The 17384-nt window shown below is 42.4% G+C and overlaps 1 protein-coding gene across 1 annotated transcript in view; it reads right to left on the bottom strand.

Moving 5' to 3' along the window:
• The window catches only part of radil2a (Ras association and DIL domains 2a), a gene marked incomplete at its 5' end in the record, with an annotated part of 35702 nt that overhangs the window by 11027 nt on the left and 7291 nt on the right, over nt 1-17384 (bottom strand). The window contains 6 exons of the mRNA XM_083649660.1: nt 4167-4429; nt 5315-5534; nt 13889-14001; nt 14376-14554; nt 15823-15860; nt 16065-16748. Of these exons, the coding sequence (XP_083505786.1) occupies nt 4167-4429; nt 5315-5534; nt 13889-14001; nt 14376-14554; nt 15823-15860; nt 16065-16748 (1497 nt within the window). The remainder of the gene's footprint in view (nt 1-4166; nt 4430-5314; nt 5535-13888; nt 14002-14375; nt 14555-15822; nt 15861-16064; nt 16749-17384) is intronic.

Genomic DNA, 17384 nt, shown 5'->3' with positions numbered 1-17384 from the left:
AAAGACAAGACAAAACATTGGAATAGAAATTAAGGCAAACTCTTCAATAACGTCAAATGTGGAACTGTAAAAGCCATCATTGACTGCTCTAGCCTCAACAACAAAGCCACAAAGGACTTTGTAGTCATCAAGAGAATGACAGGGCTGGAGAAGATCACTTTCCCCTCATCATGTTTGTTTCCACATAAGGAAACAGAGATTAATTTGTATGCTAAATCTTTTCAGCCATTTATGTGATCTTGTAAATGCCTTTTCTTTTCTTCTTGTAAACCTTGTGCCAGATGCGGTAACAAAGCCTGGGGGGAAATATTTTCTGGTCTGAATGTGACACTTGTCTCTTGCCAACCGACGGCGCTCACTCCAGTATCACTGCAAGCTGTTTCATGTCACTAAAGCCCTTCTTCAAAGCCTCACTTCAGTTTCGACCGCGGGGACTCGACCGCGGGACGTTTTACACTGCGTCGTAAAACGTCAATGTTGGATTTCGCTCAAGTGTCGCTAATTACTACTTCTTCCTTATTATGTGTGCCGTGTGACGTTTGTTGATCTCTCCACTCAGCCTCTCAGGTTGCTGTTAAAGGCCTCGGCATGCTAATGACTCTATAGTCTCACTGCAGCTCTCACTTAGGAAAGACAATATTGGATCTCTTTGATGACTCAGAAGGAGAGTAAAGGAGAGGAACGCCTGACAGGTGAGTCATTTGATGGTGAGATTACTGACATTCAGCTGATTATTACAACACAGACGTCACTATGGGAGAAATGTCACCTCGTTGATTCAATCCCCTTTTCCAGTTGAATTGGTGGAAATAAGACATTGTCCCGACACGTCAGGGGCACAATGGAAACCGTGGGCGAAATGTTGCCGGGCCCCCGCCTCTCTGTTATAGGAAGGACGCCGCACAGAGCTCTACACAAGGCGGAGTATAAATGTCGCGTATAAACAGAAGAAACTTAAAAATGTCTCTGTTATGTCTGAGATTAAATGTTTGACAGCTACAGCTCTCAAAATAACTCCTTTGATTTTGCATTGTTCATAAGTGAAGGCAAAACAAACTGCGCCACATCATCTCAGTGTCATTTACAGCCGGGACTCCAGATGGAAAAGTAGAAATCTGTGGAGGGTGTGTGCTCTGTTTCCCCAACCACAGAGTGACCTCATGGCCGATGGGAGTGACACATCAAAACCACCAGCTTCCTAGCAACCCTCCAATCCAACGAATAGACGAGACGCAGCCTCCCGACGGCCTCGGCACGGGCGGGGCGGCGCTGGCCGCACCGCGGGCTGGTACCGAGGCTGCTGCTGCTCATGCAAACATGGAAACAGGTGTCAGCCTCAGACTGTAAGGCTGGGCCCCGCGCTTAACCCAGTTCCTCCAAATATAGTTGGAGGTGAATGCCATTGACAGAGAGCAGAGAGAGACTCAACTCTAAATCGGGTTTATGCTCAGTTAAAGGGGCCCCATTGCAGGAAATACAATTTTGTTCTATATATGATCAAAGAGGTTTTGTGAAGACTTTCAAATTTGATTTTGTTTGAGTGGTTACATTTTAAAGTTAGTGCATTGTCAAAAATCCACCTATTGTTCAGGTCACTTCAGACTAAATGGTGAAAGCCTCACAGCTGGACTCCGTCCTGTTTGGCTCCCCTGACTGAAATCCTGCCATTTCGGGCCACTTCGCAACATTTGAATTAAACTATACTTCTTATCGCTACTAAACTACATTTATATGCAAAATATTATGGGGGGAAATTGTAGTATAGAAATTATATTATATTTATTTGAAAACAAAATCATGAAAAGTGAATAATATGGGACGTTTAATGTGGGTCAAACATGATAGGCTGCATCCCAGCGATTACTCATATTACAGTAATTTCTGTTGGCAGCAAAAGAGTGGCAGATGACTTCAACCCTTCACCACAATAAAGTCGAAGCGGTTCCTTGTCATGATCTATCAGGAGATCATAAACCTGGGAAGAAGGACATGTCCATATGACAGAGGGAGACCTTTGTTCCCCCTCTGTCGTACCCGAGTCATTTAGTGTTTATTTGCATAGGGACCGATAGACATAACAATAGCAAGAAACGTCTGATGTCATGTATCACACCATTTGTAGCCTAAGCTCAGTGTAGGAATTTAGCCAGGGGCAAGGGCAAAAATGCCCCAAGAATCCCAGAATGCCCCTAAAAACCATGATCCAGCGGCAAATATTACCCCCAAGATTTCAATAATTTCAGTGTTTCCCATACATAAAGGAATTTGTGGCGCACCGCCACAAAATGATTTTGACCGCCACAAAAAGATGTTGACCAAAAAACCCCCTTTTTTTTTTACAGTGCACCTGAACGCAACATGCAAGATACCCGCTGAATAAGTGTCCAAATGTTCATGTCATTCTGGCCAATACTTCTGCTATAGCATTTCAGTCTGGAATATGGAATATCTTTCAATACTCTATGATTTAGCTGCTAAATTGTCAAATACCGCCATCTGCTCGCTACCCAGGCACTTATGTATGTACTTAACCTAACTAACTTAACCTAACTAACTATCCGGTGTGCACAACATTGTCAGCCTAAACTCCGGCTGACACCCCAAAAACCTACAATCCACTACAGAAAAATGTATATTGTTTGTTTATTAACTGGCCCCTCGCCTTCTATCATTTGACGAAAGTGGCAAAGCAAATTGAGTATCCCTGACCTATAGGGAGAAATTTAGTTTGTCATTGTAAACCCACAGCACAGTAATGATGACATGTTCTTCATTGATCTAGCCTTTTAATTTTGCTCTTAAGCTTTCTCAAAGTACACCAAATTCATGCATTTTACTTTAAAATGTTTTTAAAAAATCTCACGGGGGGGCATGCCCCCAACACACACTCAGCACCTGCAGGCTGGTTGCCAGAAGAAGACGAAGAAGAAGAACACACTCACCCAAACAGCGCTGTTGTTCACACTACGCTTTAGCAACGTTATGCACTACCGGTAATTACATTTTTTAAGTGCCCTCAAAGTTTTGGAAATCACCGGTTTTAGACAGTGAGGGCAACTTTTGCCCCCAGATTTTGTTTTAATTCCCTACACTGCCTAAGCTAATTTGCAATGCCTGTTTATGTGGTGGTCTCTCTTCACGGCTCTGAATACCTCTCTGTGTTTTCCTAACTAGCCAGGCAAGAGCTCCACTTCCTTCTGTGGGACAAAACGTAAACAAGATCCCTATGAATGGATAACTGAAAGAACGACGCACTTGTGTGCGCTAAGTAGTAGGCAAGCTAGCGCCAGACACAAAGGATAATCCTCTGACTTTTGTTCTGTGGTGTAGAGATGACATATTGTTTGGGTAATGCAGAGCGATATTCATTGACTCAGGCTGAAAAACAAGTCAGGAACGGTTACGAAATGTCCCTGCTTTATTTTATTTGTGTACCTTTAAACTTGACAGTGTCATATGAGCTGGTGGCCATGTGTTTTCACTTGACTGGTGTCAGTATGAATAGGACCTCAGCTTCGTCATTTTGAATATATTCCATATGTATACTGGCTGGGTTTGAAAGGACACATGACTCAGCCATTTTATGCCTTACGTCCTGTTTTGTGTGCCCTGATGTGCGTTCTCGTCATGACTTTACGACAGCCTTGACCTTGACCTAACCTTAACCTCAGTGACCCCATGCCTAAACCCAATCACTTCCTCTACGGTGAAATGGTGTGTTGTTAATGAGTCGCCATTCAGAACCTTATGATTAAATGTTTGTTTAAATTAGATTATTGGCACAATGGCGTTATAGGATTTGATCATTTTAATGTGTTTACTGAATTATTTTTCTGTCAGTTTCCCATATCTGATGACTGAGTACTGCATAGTATGGCACCATAGTGAACAAACAGCTCAAGTGAAAATGTTCCCAGAAGAACAAAATACTCTTATCAACTCTTATCGCATTAGTAACACTCAGCATAGATAGAGCATTATCACCATGTTGAATGACAATAAGAAGCTGTGTGAAAGACCTGGAGTTAAGTTATGGGACTGGGAAGGCTAAGAGAAGTTCAGCTTTCCCTTAAAAAAAAACATGGAAATTCTTGCACCGAACACATAAACAGACCTAACTGATAATGTACTGACACTCTTAAGACAATGAAAACATTGACGCACACATGGCTCGACTCTCGCCCAGCCACAGAGAGACAAACAGGAAAAGGAAAGGAGAGGAAAAAAGGAAAGGAGAGAAAAGGATGTCGTCTGACCTGGAGGAGGGTTTCTTTGGGCGTGGCCAGCAGATTGACAGCAGCGGAAAGCTTCTGGAAGAACTCGGCGGCCAGATCGCCCAGACCGAGGCTCTGCACCCAGTCCATCAGCAGGTCCAGGTTGGCCCGGATCTGGACCCCCCGGGACCACTGGTAGAACCCTCCAACAGAACCTGAGCAATACATCAGTAATAAATCAATTACAGAAATGTCTTACATGTTATTGATGTGTAAACCAGGGTTGGACTGCCTGAAATATGGGTTTTCTGATATATTGGGCTGATATTTAAGAGTCAGATGTGGTCCAGCCACTGTAGTCCAACTCCTACATGATGCAGTTTGTTTTATGGATCATATTATTATTACGTCAGTTGGCTGGGCCAAGTGAGTTTTCATTTCATTTCATTTCATTTATTGAGTTTAAAATTACAGGGACAGTGCACATTAATAAACATTTCTGTAAATGCGCCAGTTTAGCCAGCTTGGCGGGAGGTTATGTTTTCGACAGGATATCTCAAAAAGTTATCAACGGATTTGCACGAAACTTGGCAGACAAGCAGGTCAAGGGCCAACTTAGAACTGATTTAACTTTCTTTGCCCACTAGCCAAAAGGGGGCGTGGCAGTGGCCGTGGCCAATCACAAAAACACGCCTAACTTCCAGATTAATTCACATAACACCACAGAACTTTGTAGAAAGGTTGGTCATGGGCTAGGGACTAACTCATTAACTTTCCATGCCCACTGACCAAAAGGAGGAATTTGGAATTGTCTGACATGAAAATGATCAAAAGTTAATGAATATTGGCACAAAATGTCAGCTATCAGAAACTTTAATCCAGAAATGATGGCATAGATTTTAGCTTTCAAAATCCCTTATTGGTCGCACTCTCATGTGAACTATAAAGCTGATTTAGTGACTGTTGGCATATTTTGCTGCAGCATATTACAGCCTCACAAGCCCATTCCATTTCCAAGATATGGTATTGAAAACAAGAGGTTCAAACGACTTCTCTTGCTCAAGCGATGCTGACTGTGGAACAGGAGCAGCCTGCCTCACCTCTCTCCATCAGGGCGTTGAACAGAGAGGCGTTGATGAAGAAGAACAGGTAGGCGCAGAGCTGCAGGGAGATGTCCGCGTGGACCTGGAAGGCGTTGAGCAGCTTCAGCGCTTCCTTCAGCACCTCCAGGATGCGGCTCACGCCGTCAGGCACCCGCAGCTGACCGCTCTCTGAGAAGGGGTTTCCATCCAGGAGACTGGGCAGCGCTGAATACATACTCTGTGGAGAGAGGGGGACATTTAGATCTGCTGTCAGACTTGCTGCATACTGACTATTGTCTAAAGTCAAGAAAGCAATAATACTCTGTGAAGTGTAACATCAGTGATGCTCAGAGGTGGGAAGTAACAGTAAAAACATCAAGTTTCAAGCTTTTCCTTTCACTTAAGACCTGTTACTTTTACTCAGTAAGCTACATTTCAAAACAAAAATCTTTACTTTCTACTCACTTCATTTTCTACTACTACTTGCTGCTGCTACTACTAATTCTTCCAGCAGCTGATCAAGAGCCAAATGTGAAGCAACAAGAAAGCAAAGAATATGCTTTACTGTTATACTTCAAGTAAATTTAAGTCCATGCACTTTTATACTTTAACTTGATTAAGGATTTGAAATGGTACCCCACCTTTTACCAGAGTATCTTTTTTAGATGAGTATTTGCACTTTTACTCAAGTAAGGAATTTGTGTACCTGTTAATCTAGAAGTAATGCTTCATTAGAATACTGATGCTCATGCAAATCATATCTAGGTTCAGGGAGGGTTAAATGAAGCCAACCAGGGACATAATTGCCCATCTCTAACACAATCACATAGAGAGAGAGAGAGAGAGAGAGAGAGAGAGAGAGAGAGAGAGAGAGAGAGAGAGAGAGAGAGACACACACACACACACACACACACACACACACACAGAGTGAGAGAGAGAGAGAGAGAGAGACACACACACACACACACACACACACACACACACAGAGAGACAGAGACAGAGACAGAGACAGAGACAGAGATTTAAGGCGGAAAGACGTTTTCTCTTGTTCCGGCTTTCTGATGTCTTTAGTCTTCTATGACAGACTATGTTTAGGTTGTGGACTGTTGAAGCTTAGGTGTGGTATAATGAGCATATACCACAGCCTGTCGTTATCTATTGCTTAATTATGATGTTTTCCACAGGCTGCTAGCAATGATGTGTTGTCACAGCAATGATGTGTTGTTACAGCAATGATGTGTTGTTACAGCAATGATGTGTTGTTACAGCAATGATGTGTTGTCACAGGGCACTTGCTGTTACGGCCAAAGATCCAGACAATGGCATCATCAGTGAGGATATAGCACTTCTCCTGCAGTACACACAGAGATAGGGCTGTGAATCTTCACTGGCCTCACGATTCGATTCGATTACGATTCAGACGGCTACGATTCGATTATAAAACGATTATCGATGCATCTTAAATCGATGCATCACTTTTTTCCCCCAATACATGATTTATTTTTTCTCATTTTCTTTTTTCTCACTGTGTGGCTACTTTTAAAATAAAAGTACATTTAGAATTGCATAAAATAAACAAATGCCTGTACTTCCATTATATTTTATTCGATTATTAAAGAAAAGGTTAGTTAATAATCGATTTTTGACATTTGTGAATCGATGCAGAATCGTGCACGTCCGCATCGCGATGCATCTTATAATCCATTATTTTTTACACCCCTACACAGAGATCAACTGAGTAGAGCAGTATGGTTCTTTTCTCTGTCCTGTTTGGTTCTATGTATGCAGCACAGAGTGACATCATGGCTCAGAGAGTAAGCTATTCACACTCAGAGCATACAGGAAACCAAGCAGGAAAGCGTGTTTCACAGCACAAAGAGGGGAATGAAGAGTCCATATATCCTAGGACTAAACTGCAAAGTTCTTCACTTGTGTTTTAAGATGTTAAAATTGCATGCATGTCCCAGTGCAAGAGTAAAACCACAGCTTAGATTCAGACACAAAACAAGAGGAAACACTGGAACACCTTGGTTTAACATGAACAAATCATTAGCCTTTGAGACATTATTGCAATTCCCCCTAAACAAATGAAACAATCGGCGTCCGATTTGCCGGGAAATCTACTGCATTACCTTGTGGCACAAAGGGAGATTGCTTTATGGCACAAAAAAGAAAACCTCTAAGTGAAGACAAGCAGCAACATCCTCCTTGTGACAGGAAGCAATGGGGGTTTATGGGAAATGTGGTTTTAATTTGGAGAAACACTTGGTGTGAGATAAAAGCTACGAATCTTCTAATCTAATTTCTTTGCAGTGACACCAAATTACCACCATTGATTGGAGAGTGATGTATTGGTGTTTAGTGTAAAAAGGTCAACTGCTTGCCAGAAAGAAAGAAAAACAAAGTCGACTAATTCTTCTGAGCACTTTTACTGAACGCCGCCCCTCATCGTCCGTTCTCACACAGATCCTGCTCTTATCACTCAGCCTTTCTTGTGGCACAGCTCTGCCATTGTTTTCTGATCCATGACATCACCTTAGTAGGCACACACACACACACACACACACACACACACACACACACACACACACACACACACACACACACACACACACACACAATGACTAAGAGCGTGCCCGCAGATACTCTGGGCTGAGACCATAAAAACCACTATAAGGCAGCATTCCTGACGCCACAGGTCACCTGACAGATCACAGGCGCTCAGCAGAGTTGCAGGTGCTGATGAGTTCATCATGGCTGTGTGTGTGTGGACAGATATAGGCTGAAGCTTACACAATCATTTCCAAAATAATCACTGGGGCAAAGGAAGGATGCTACAAAGGAAAATCAGAACCACCCGGTTTAGCAAGTCCTTTGTGCCATCTGCAATTAGACTGTGAGCAGGACAGCACAAAAAGCAAACGCAAGTTTTGATAGCTTTGTTCCTTTTTTTCCCGTGCAATTGTTGGGGCTATGGCAATCACCTGCATAGTGTGATGTGTTTCTATCTACTGGTGTCCGTGGTAGAGAGAGTGCTAGTGTGGTGTACACTGGACAGAGGCATACCACCATATATGTAGCATACAGTATGTATTTGAAACTCTTATGTGCTTTACAGTATGTTTTTATTTATGTTTTCATGTTTTGCACCTTGACCGCCTGAATCGCAGGGGCACACTATTTGTGCGAGCTGCACCCAATTATATTAATAGAGCTGGGGCAACTAGTACGTCACGTCTGGTCAAGCAACACAAGGCATTGTGGGTAAATGGAATATACTCCTGTACACTAGTGCCACTCGCCATTAACTTCAATGTAAAATCATAAAAATAACCCTGAAATAATTTCATTCAAAGACAGCATGACATGATGATATATTACAACTTCACCGGCCATAGATTTCGCAAGATACATTGAAAATAGTCATTTGATCCATCTTCAGTAATGTCACTCATGTCCCTATGTGACCTAGTTAGAGCCGCTGTCTGCCTGGCATTTGAATAAGGGCTCGGGATTGGAAAATATGCAATATTTGGGAATACTGATTAAGCAAAACTTCAGATAACAACATTGTGCGGGAGGTAGGTACTGTTGTATTGTGATTGCTAATGTGTATGTAGCGTACAGCCAGTTTAGCGGAGCCTGCAGCTCCCTATCAGGGAGCTCTTTCAAGACTCAGAATGAAGAATGAATGAGTCTCCCGTCGAGGCTTTGGAAGTCGGCGACTTACAGTTTAAACATACAAGTTGAGACTTTTTATGGAAACATGAACATTTTATGAATACTTGTAAGCATGTCTCTAATTCGGCATACACATACTCCAATAAGAAGCACACATTCCAAATATATTAAAATGTTTCGCCGGTGATTGTCACAGTGATCTACCGGCAAAATACACAGTGGAAGGCGGTAACACAGCAGCAGAGCGAACCACTTCCAAACATGAGATTTTACATTCACAAAGTGCTTCTTGGGAGATAATATGTATGCCGAATTGGAGAGTGGCGTCTAACGATTCGTAAGGTTTGCAAATTATGTTCTGGTGGTATTCAATTTACCGATAGACAGGGCCACATTTAGTTGCCGGATGAATGGAGTTTGGTGTTACTGCTACTGTGCCTAGCCGCGATTGTCGTACTGGACCACAATGCATTGCGCTGCAAGCGATCCTCACCCGCGTTTAAGTCACACGCCCCAGCCCCGCCCAATTATATTAATAAGATACTACTCATTTGCTTAACTTTAACTTCACACATGTGTAGTTGACATCAAAATGAAGGCCGAGTTCGAAACTGGGTGTGATTGAAGCAAAGGGGCCGGCCACGCCACATTGGCCCCCCATTTTACCCCCCGGGCCCACATTTGTTTTAAGACGCAGGCGTCGTGGCTGGTCTGATCCCATTGCAAGATGATCTCTAGTCTATTATTTCTGTGATGTATCCTATTACTACTTGTTGCTGCAAAGCAATTTCCCCACATGGATGATTAAAGTTGTATCTCACATCAACTTGTAATCTTACTACTAATACCTCCTACTTACTCTTACTACTACAACAATGGTTTCTAGTTGAAGATAACGGACCTTTGCCTTTAGGAAAGAGCCTGTTACAGAATAGAGTGCTTATACATCATGAGTGTTCATCCATATTTCACAGGAAACAAAGAGAAAGACACGTTTTCTCCTCCCTTCCTTTTGGGTGTTCCTCGGATGACAGTTTCTCTTCCTCTGCAGGAAACAGACTGCTGCTCACAGCTGCCATTCCCCCCTGACTCCCAGTCAGGAGAACTAGATGTCACATGATTAAACTCTCCATAATGCACTGACTGTATGGAATGAGACTATACATAATGCACTGACTGTATGGAATCACACTATACATAATGCACTGACTGTATGGAATCACACTATACATAATGTACTGACTGTATGGAATCACACTATACATAATGCACTGACTGTATGGAATCACACTATACATAATGCACTGACTGTATGGAATCACACTATACATAATGCACTGACTGTATGGAATCACACTATACATAATGCACTGACTGTATGGAATCACACTATACATAATGCACTGACTGTATGGAATCACACTATACATAATGCACTGACTGTATGGAATCACACTATACATAATGCACTGACTGTATGGAATCACACTATACATAATGCACTGACTGTATGGAATCACACTCCATAATCCACTGACTGTATGGAATCACACTATACATAATGTACTGACTGTATGGAATCACACTATACATAATGCACTGACTGTATGGAATCACACTATACATAATGCACTGACTGTATGGAATCACACTCCATAATCCACTGACTGTATGGAATCACACTCTACATAATGTACTGACTGTATGGAATCACACTCCATAATCCACTGACTGTATGGAATCACACTATACATAATGCACTGACTGTATGGAATCACACTATACATAATGCACTGACTGTATGGAATCACACTCCATAATCCACTGACTGTATGGAATCACACTATACATAATGCACTGACTGTATGGAATCACACTCTACATAATGTACTGACTGTATGGAATCACACTATACATAATGTACTGACTGTATGGAATCACACTATACATAATGCACTGACTGTATGGAATCACACTATACATAATGCACTGACTGTATGGAATCACACTATACATAATGCACTGACTGTATGGAATCACACTATACATAATGCACTGACTGTATGGAATCACACTATACATAATGCACTGACTGTATGGAATGGGGTTCATTGAGTATAGTGGGAGCAGAGATAAACGACAGGATAAATGTCCTCATAAGTGTCAAATAAGCGCTATGGCTGCGACAAACTTTTAGTCAAAGTCACACAAAAGAAGCCAGTTAGCAATGGTTTCTTATGGTTGAAAAGCCATATACAGTACATGTATAAGGGCCGTTTCTATGAGTGGAGGCTGATCACAGACATGTATGTTAGGGTTACTCCTCTCAGTGAGTTCCCCTGACCAAGGCACTGGCAATCAAACTCTGGAGTTGGTCCCCAGGCACTGCATTGTGGCTGTCTACTGCTCCTAGGTCTAGGAAGGCATTTGCAAATGCAGAGGATGAATTGAGTTACCCATGGGGACAATAAAGGGTAACTTAAGTTTACTACTGTAACTTCACTTAACTGCAGCACAAGGGACAGACATGCGTGATCAAAACAACAGCACAGACTGTTCCTGCTTCCTTCCCTCCCTTCCTTGAGCAGCCTGGGCTGCTGGGTGTCTCAGGTGTGACACTGTTCAGGTCCTGCCTATTAGCCATACATCTTTCAGCCTTTAATGAGCGCTTCATGCAGGAAACTCACATACATCTAGACTGTTAAACTTAAATAGGAGAGTTGACGCCTGACGGTTGGTGTCCAACAGTCGCACGCGCACGCACGCACGCACACGCACGCACGCACGCACACGCACACACACACACACACACACACACACACACACACACACACACACACACACGTTTGGAAACTGCATCACTGTGTGTGTGTGTGTGTGTGTGTGTGTGTGTGTGTGTGTGTGTGTGTGTGTGTGTGTGTGTGTGTGTGAAAAGATACATATTTGAGAAGTTAATATAATCAAAGAGTGTGTGTCTGGATTAGGGACGAGACAATAAGCGGTATTACTGTTTATTGCTCTTTTTACTGTGACACCGAGATAATACTTGTTAGGGGGACGTTCTACAGTCTTACATTAAAATCTGTTGATATTGAAATGATACATTAGCATTTAAGTAATTGAAGTGTATTCCAGGAAGCTACTGATTTTAAAGTGGTCATCTTATTAATAATTATCAGTATATCAAGATGATTCTGTTCAAAATAATCTACTACTACTTGTATGAAATCTTGTATGAAACCTTCATACAAGCCTAGTCTGGATCCAATGGTGTCCAGATGTGGCCACTTTGACATTACATCAGTATAATTCAAGAATTGTGCTGAAAAATGCCTTGCGATGTTAAAGGAACACTCCGCCCATTTCCAACCAGCTTTGTATCATTAGAACATCAGTAGTATATCAGAAAACTGTAAACGGTTTTGAAGTCTGTCATTTAATTTGACAGTTATTGAGTGTTAAAGTGTGGACCAGTGACATCACTGGTCCACACTAAGTCAAATTAATAACTCATTAACTCAAATCAACTCTCAATAACTGTCAAACTAGATGAATGATGAATAGTTTGACAGTTATTGAGAGTTGATTTGAGTTAATGAGTTATTAATTTGAGTTAGTGTGGACCAGTGATGTCACTGGTCCACACTTTAACACTCAATAACTGTCAAATTAAATGACAGACTTCAAAACCGTTTACAGTTTTCTGATATACTACTGATGTTCTAATGATACAAAGCTGGTTGAAAATGGGCAGAGTGTTCCTTTAATAACAGTGTTTTCTCACCAAACCAGAGATTCTGCTTGTGTTATTCAACAAAGTGCTGTAACCTTGGGAGACAAGATTGTTGATATTCCAGTGGAAACGGCAGCAGCTCGCTATCTCACAGGCCTTTCCTGACTGAGAGTGCAAAGTGTGTGTTTCCACTGGCTTTATTGTGTTTTCTGTCTGGAATCGGCTCAATGAAAATACAATACGCTGTTTACTCAGTCCCATGTCCTGTTTCACATGTAGCTCCCACTCACGATTTCTACATTTCACTTTGCTTTGTTTAAATCAGAGGCGCCCAAATCCTTTCCAATGAAGGGCCAAAAATCAAATGTATCTGGATGGAGGGCCGTGGGGGCAGAAACAAATGTTGATGTTATGTGAAATTGCATTACATTAAAATGTATTATATTTTATAGACAATTTACATTCTAATTCTAAAATAAATGTTCAAACTAATAAAAACTACTCATCTGCTTAACAGTAATCTTTTTTATATGTATTTTATTCAGTTTTCAATTAAGGCAACAATATTTGTCAAGCTGTTTCACAGTAATTGTATTAGTTAGATTTATAGTCGGTGGATTCCTTAGGTCTTTCTAGTTTAATATATCATAAGTACCATCACTCTACATGTAGCTTTAAAAATGAGCCCACCACAGCCTCTGAAAGACAGTAATATCGTCTGCCTTTTTGTGTGTGTCTCAAATCCCTGGCGGGCCAAAACAAACAGAGCGAGGGCCAAACTTGGCCCGTGGGCCCCAAATTGCTCAGTCATGGTTTAAATGAATGTGAAACATATCAATGTCATTATGTCAGCATACACAGGCTGGAATGTGAGTGTGTATGTGTGTTGTGTATTATGTGTGTTGTGTATGTGTGTACATTATGCTGTTGCATTGCAATGTGTGAGAAAGTAGTAGGAACGGTTTACTGCCACTACTAGGTGCACGAATGGTGACCAACTAAAGGTAGAGAACAACACAAGTTGATTTACTGAAATAACTGAAGATAAGTTATTAACATAACCATTAAGACCCTTTAATAAAGTTAGAATTGTTCCAGTAAATCAATTTGTGTTGCTAAATTCTTCTTCTTCTCCTTCATGTGTGTAAAAGAACAGATATTGTCGTGTGGCAGCCAACCTTAGTCAGGTAGTAGACGGACTGCTGGAAGGTGAACATGATGACTTCCTCCAGCACTGTCATGGCCTCCTCACAGGCTGTCTGAGTAGACAACATCTCAGCATCCAACAGACCTGGCAACAAAACACACTTTTTATTTTGTAATACAACACAGATCCTGTCTAACTTTGCGAGGCAGCTGGATTCACAAGATCACAATTGCGCGAGGAATTGATCTTGCCGCGTTCCAAGCTATTGGGTTAACTCTGTCCCAGCAGTGGGCGGGATTTAGGTGTGACGACAGCGAGAAGCGAGCCAGTGATAGACAGATGGTTCATCCAATCACTTGCCAAGTTTTTTTTTTAATGTGCCTGCCCTTTTCGAATCAGTTTCCAAAGACAAAGTCCCAGATGGTTCTGTGTAACAAACCATGTGGCAGCGTCAGGTTAACAGCTGTCAGCATGTCCTAAAGAAACCACTGTCATGCAAAATGGTGATGAGAGCCCACCTTCCTCCTGCTGCTCCTGCCTCCATGGCAGCAGCTGGGGGACTTCATGCTGGATGAAGTGCAGCAGCTCGATGGAGTTGGCCATCCACAGCACCAGCGGCTGCAGACCTGGGATCAGCTCCTCTGTGCTCAGCTGCTGCTGCTGCTGCAGCAGCTCAGGCTGCACCTCACCGGAGCTGCTGAAGTAAGTGTGAGATTAGTGCTGGACCCAGATCAAGTCAAACAGCTTGACTGTACACTGCACAAATAAAGAATATCCATCTTTACATTTGGTATTACTCATATGCTATATTCACGTCCCATGGGAAGAACTGACGCAACAACTTCATGGTTATAAAAGCGACAACTTGGAAGTGTTCATGCATTCAAGCTTGTTTGAAGCCATCAAAACAGCTTTCTGTAGACTTTGGCTCCTCCAGATTTTTCACACTTAACACATTATATAACATACTATACATATAACTCGTTATATGTACTTAGTTATCCATTTGAGTTTTACAGCAAACCGTGTCAACCACACATGAAGAACATGGCATTTTAGTTAGTCATTTAGCTATTATCACAAATTATATTATGGAAATTGTCCATTGCGTGCATTCCATCTGAAAAGGGTCTATCATTCCCTATATTTCACTGCAGGTAGTTCAGGGAGTATGAAAAATATCCCAAATATTATATATCACCACAAATTGCATTTTCTATAGGGAGCCCTTCCGATACGGCATGAAATGAGCATCAAAATCTTATTGTTTGCTAATTCCTATTTCATCAGTGGTTGTGCATGTTTTTTCTGCTCAAACAAACCACTGTATACACTGAAAAGACAGATATAGCCAGTGTCCTTGATGTTTTAAATCGATCATGTGAATCAAATTAACAGAAAACACAGAGTGCAATGCTTGGAAATAAATTACTGTATGCAAACCTGTGGTTTCTAATGACGTGTTAATATTTTTAGTTTTAGTGAGGTTACTGTCATAGCACCACTTGGAAAATACCTTGTGATTCTGTATTCCTGATTTGATTTTACTTCCTCTAAAAGTTCTGCAAGTCTAAAAAAGTTAGAAAGAGTTACAAAAACTATCGTATCTTCCTTCTACACACGGCTTTGACTCAGAGTTCATTACACTTAAATAACTTGACATAACATAAAACCTTTCTCCTGAGGTACACAGGCTCTTCCTCCGGGGGCACTTTGGACTTTGGACACTGGATGATGAAGCGGCTGTTCCTACTTCCAGTTTCTTAGAGAAGCGAGTGTGAGAAAATGTACTGTTTTCATAACCTGCATGTGACGGTCAAAGGAGAATCTAAGTCCTCTGTTATTCAGGTGTCAAGTGTCATATGTCATCGGTGGCAGCAGCTGCGAATCTTCCCTTTGTAGCGGGTCATTGTCATGTAATTCTGGGGCATGCTGGAAATGCTTGTGGATGGAGAGGCTACTCACGTTTCTGGCTGGATCGCTGCAAGTTCCTTTGTCTTCTCCTGAGAAGGAGATAAAGAAAATATCCATTTCAGACCACATACTGTAGCAGCAAACACCAGCCTTCCTGCGTCGATTACAGTCGACCCTGATGGCACCTTTTGATTACTTCCCTGTCTTTACCACACTGTGGGGAATATAGCGTTAGAACAAAGGATGAAGTGTAAAATGGGGGTAGAGAAAGAGAGCGCGGTTTTCATACTCACCCACATGATGAGCTGGATCTGGCTGGCTATCCGGAGCAGCAGCTTCCTGAATTGCGTCAGCTCGAACGCGGCGGTCGAGCGCTGGATGCAGAGGCTGAGCAGGAAAGCGGGCGTCAGCTTCGGTTCGTTCCCGCTGGGGTCCAACATGACCAAGACCTCCAGCAGAACCCTTTCCTCCTGCTCTAGCTCGTAGCTTAGCGAAGCCTCGGTGCCTTCCGGGTCTGTCCAGCGGGGCGGCGAAGGCTTCTCCTGGGGCCTTTTGTTTGAGATAGAGGAGCCGCACGACAGACAAGAGGGTGACACCTTGGTGTCAGAGTTCGGGCAGAGCCTGGTCATCCAAGGAGGGGTTTGGGGGGATCCGGACGTGCTGGTAGGATCCTTAAACATGAACAGGTAGTGTTTCCCCAAGCCAACCAAATCCCCCGGACTCAGCTCCACTTCGTCTTTCAGGAGGAAGCCGTTTCTGGTGACGGGAGCGCCGTGGAGGGGCTTGAGCATGGTGAGTGTCTGTCTGGGCTCTCCTCCTGTGGAGTCCAGCCGCCTGACGCAGCAGTGTTGGGGCAACACGTCAGGAGCAAAGAGGAGGATGTCCACCTTCAGTCTGTCCTCGTCCTCTCCGGTGCAGTGCTCCCTGCAGCAGCCCAAGATGGTGCTGCTCCCGCTCATCAGGTAGATGACAAAGTCCTGCAGGAAGGACGGAACGAGGGAAGAGGAACACAGTCACCCAGAGAATTCAACACGATGTCCACAGAATGTAAACAACACTGATCGTTAACTCGTGGAAACTCTGCAACAATTAGTCGATTAAATTGATTAGTAGATCGTCAGAAAATTAATCAACAACTATTTTTTTATAATCAATCGTTTAGACTAATTTTTAAGGAAAAAATAATACAATTCTCTTGTTCCAGCTTCTTGAATGTGAATATTTTCTGGTTTCTTTAGTCTTCTATGACAGTAAACTGATTATCTTTGGGTTGTGGACAAAAGAAGACATTTGAGGATGTCATCTTGGGCTTTGAGGAAAAAGTTATTGACATTTTTCACCATTTGTTGACATTTCATAGACCAAACGACGAATCAATCAGTCAATAAAATAATCGACAGATTAATCGATAATGAAAATAATTGATAGTTGCAGCCCTATATTGCACTACAGTATGCATTTTATTTTAAGAGGTGAATACACTGTTCCCATGTGATCTGATGTGTTGAATGTTAAGTGTTGTCTGCTGTAACTGAGCTCCAAATCGCAGCGCGAGGCGGGACAGGAATGGAAGGGCTTAGATGGGAGACACCGGTGATGTCCGTGAGTCCTGA

The sequence above is a fragment of the Poromitra crassiceps genome (genome assembly GCF_964638095.1).
Source record: "Poromitra crassiceps genome assembly, chromosome: 13".
Lineage (NCBI taxonomy): Eukaryota > Metazoa > Chordata > Actinopteri > Beryciformes > Melamphaidae > Poromitra > Poromitra crassiceps.
This window is presented reverse-complemented; position numbering and strand designations above follow the sequence as displayed.